The sequence below is a fragment of the Aplysia californica genome, unplaced genomic scaffold (genome assembly GCF_000002075.1).
Source record: "Aplysia californica isolate F4 #8 unplaced genomic scaffold, AplCal3.0 scaffold00279, whole genome shotgun sequence".
NCBI classification, from domain to species: domain Eukaryota; kingdom Metazoa; phylum Mollusca; class Gastropoda; order Aplysiida; family Aplysiidae; genus Aplysia; species Aplysia californica.
The window spans coordinates 216,641-218,889 of NW_004797549.1; the positions used below are offsets into that span (position 1 = coordinate 216,641).

General features: G+C 39.6%; 1 protein-coding gene across 1 annotated transcript in view; it reads right to left on the reverse strand.

The window, feature by feature from the left end:
- Nucleotides 1-2,205: 2,205 nt before the first annotated feature.
- LOC101845338 overlaps nucleotides 2,206-2,249 on the reverse strand; it is a gene marked incomplete in the record, with an annotated part of 37,322 nt that continues 37,278 nt past the window's right edge. Inside the window, 1 exon segment of the mRNA XM_035970521.1 lies at nucleotides 2,206-2,220. Within this exon segment, the coding sequence (XP_035826414.1) occupies nucleotides 2,206-2,220 (15 nt within the window).

Sequence of the window (2,249 nt, forward strand, 5' to 3'; positions counted from 1 at the left end):
ATAATTATATTATCATCGTTCTTACTACTATAGCGCGCAATTTATTGGGTTTTAAAAAGAAAATGGCTTTCAACAACAAAAAAAGAGATAAGCACATCTTATAGCGTACAATCTTTGCTTGAAACTTCGGCTACATATATGAACACCCCCTTCAAAATAAGGTATGTCGCAAGGGGGAGAAAATATAATTTCTCAAAATGTGTGCATGTTCTGATCTCGGAGCGTATGTTCCCTTCATCAACAGACTTGAAACACGTCCACCATTCCGTCCGCCTTGTAGTTGTACTTGGGGAACTGAAGTCGACCATACTTCTGCCATACGCCGGACGCCTGGAGTGTGGAGGGAGAAACAGACTGGGTATGATTTAAAAGGTAACTGAACTCAATTTTTTCTCGATATGTTCTGTAAAGGCCCTTAGCACACGGTTGCATTGTGTCAATGTAGCTAATGATTTTGGTTTGGCATCGTGAAAAAATCAGGTTCTCGTCAAATTTGCATGACCTTGAATTTAAAGATTAAAAATGCCTGACACTTTTAAATTACAAGTTCTATTTACTCAATTCCTAGTTTTGAGAAATTTGACGTGAAATATTTTGAGTTTCACAACAGTTTTAATTTTAGTAGAGGTTTTACGGCGCTCGCAACTGCATAAGATCATATGAGCGCCAGAAGATTAGAGGTGTTACAAGAGAGTAACAAACATTACAAAAAGCAGAAGAAGGGGAGATAAGGACGATAGATGTTTGATAGGAAAGAAGAAGCAAACCACACCAGAGCACCCGCCAACCACCCACAGTTTCACAACATGTCAAACTTTTTCAGGTTTGAAGGAAGGAAAAACTGTAGTACATCTTACCTCTAAATGTGCAAGGAATTCAGCGTAGGTTTGTCCATACTCGGTTTGCAAGACTCCATCTCGGTATACATTGATGACGAAACTGAGGGGAGAAATGGGAAATAACTCCAATGTTTATGATTTCTATGAGTTGTTTTCCTTAGTTGCTGTGTTTGTAGTTGTTTGTTGTTGTTTGTTATTTGCTGTCGTTGTTACTGTTCTTGTTTTAACTGTTGGTGCTGATATTGTTTCTCTCTTAGAGTTATTATTGTTGCTGTGGTTGTTTTTGGTGCTGTTGTTGTCGTTGTTAAATGTTGTTGTTGTCCTTATTGTTATTATTTTTGCAGGTGTTTTTGTTGTTTTTGTTGTTGTTATTGTAGCTATTCATGCTGTTGTTGTTGCTGCTGACATTGCTGTTTCTATTTATGATGATGATGATGATGATGATGATGATGATGATGATGATGATGAGGGTGTTGGTGTTAAAGCTGCTGTTTATGCTGCAGTTGCTGCTGTTATGGCAGTTCTCACTGACGCTGTTATTATTTCAATTGCTCTTGGTGTTCGGGCTGTCTTAGATGGTGCAGTTATTAGTGCAATCGTTATTGTTGTTGTTAAAACTGTTGATGCTGATGTTGTGCTGCTGCTGCTCTTTATTTTGCCAATATTATTGTTATTGCTGCAACAGTTGTCATTCCTAAACCTGCACTAAAATGTTAGATATACATACGGACGCAGGAAATGACTGTTGAATTTCAAGTATGTTTGCTTGTCTGTATGTGTATTATTAAGTTTGTGTTTAAGTTTAATAATAGTTTTAACTTTCTGTACATCTTACTGCTTCAGCGTTGCTCTGATAGTCTGTGTGGGTACGCGCTTGCGAGCGCACGCGCACGTTTGTGTGTGTGTGTGTGTGTGTGTGTGTGTGTGTGTGTGCGTGTGTGTATAGACTGACCCTCCAGACTTGACCACTCTCGCCAGTTCGGCCAGACCAGACGAAGGCACATGGTCATCTACAAAAGCACCAGCCGCTGTAGCTATATCAAAGGAGTCTGTGAAAGAAAAAAAAGGTAAACTTAGTGGGTTTGCTTCACACTTGACGACTTACATTCCATTGTCTAGATCTAGTGGTCTCTCTTTATCTATAATTTATTGTGTTCGCAATTATAACAAACAGAAACACACACTCCTACGATTACACATACACGATTACACATACATTTATTTTTGAGTCAAGGGAGAAAGAGAGAGAGAGAGAGAGAGAGAGAGAGAGAGAGAGAGAGAGAGAGAGATAGGGAGGGAGGGAGGGAGAGAGAGAGAGAGAGGAAGAGAGAGAGACAGACAGACAGACAGACGGACAGACAACCGATTAACTCTCAGCAGACTGCCGAAATCGTTAAGAGAACAGCAAAG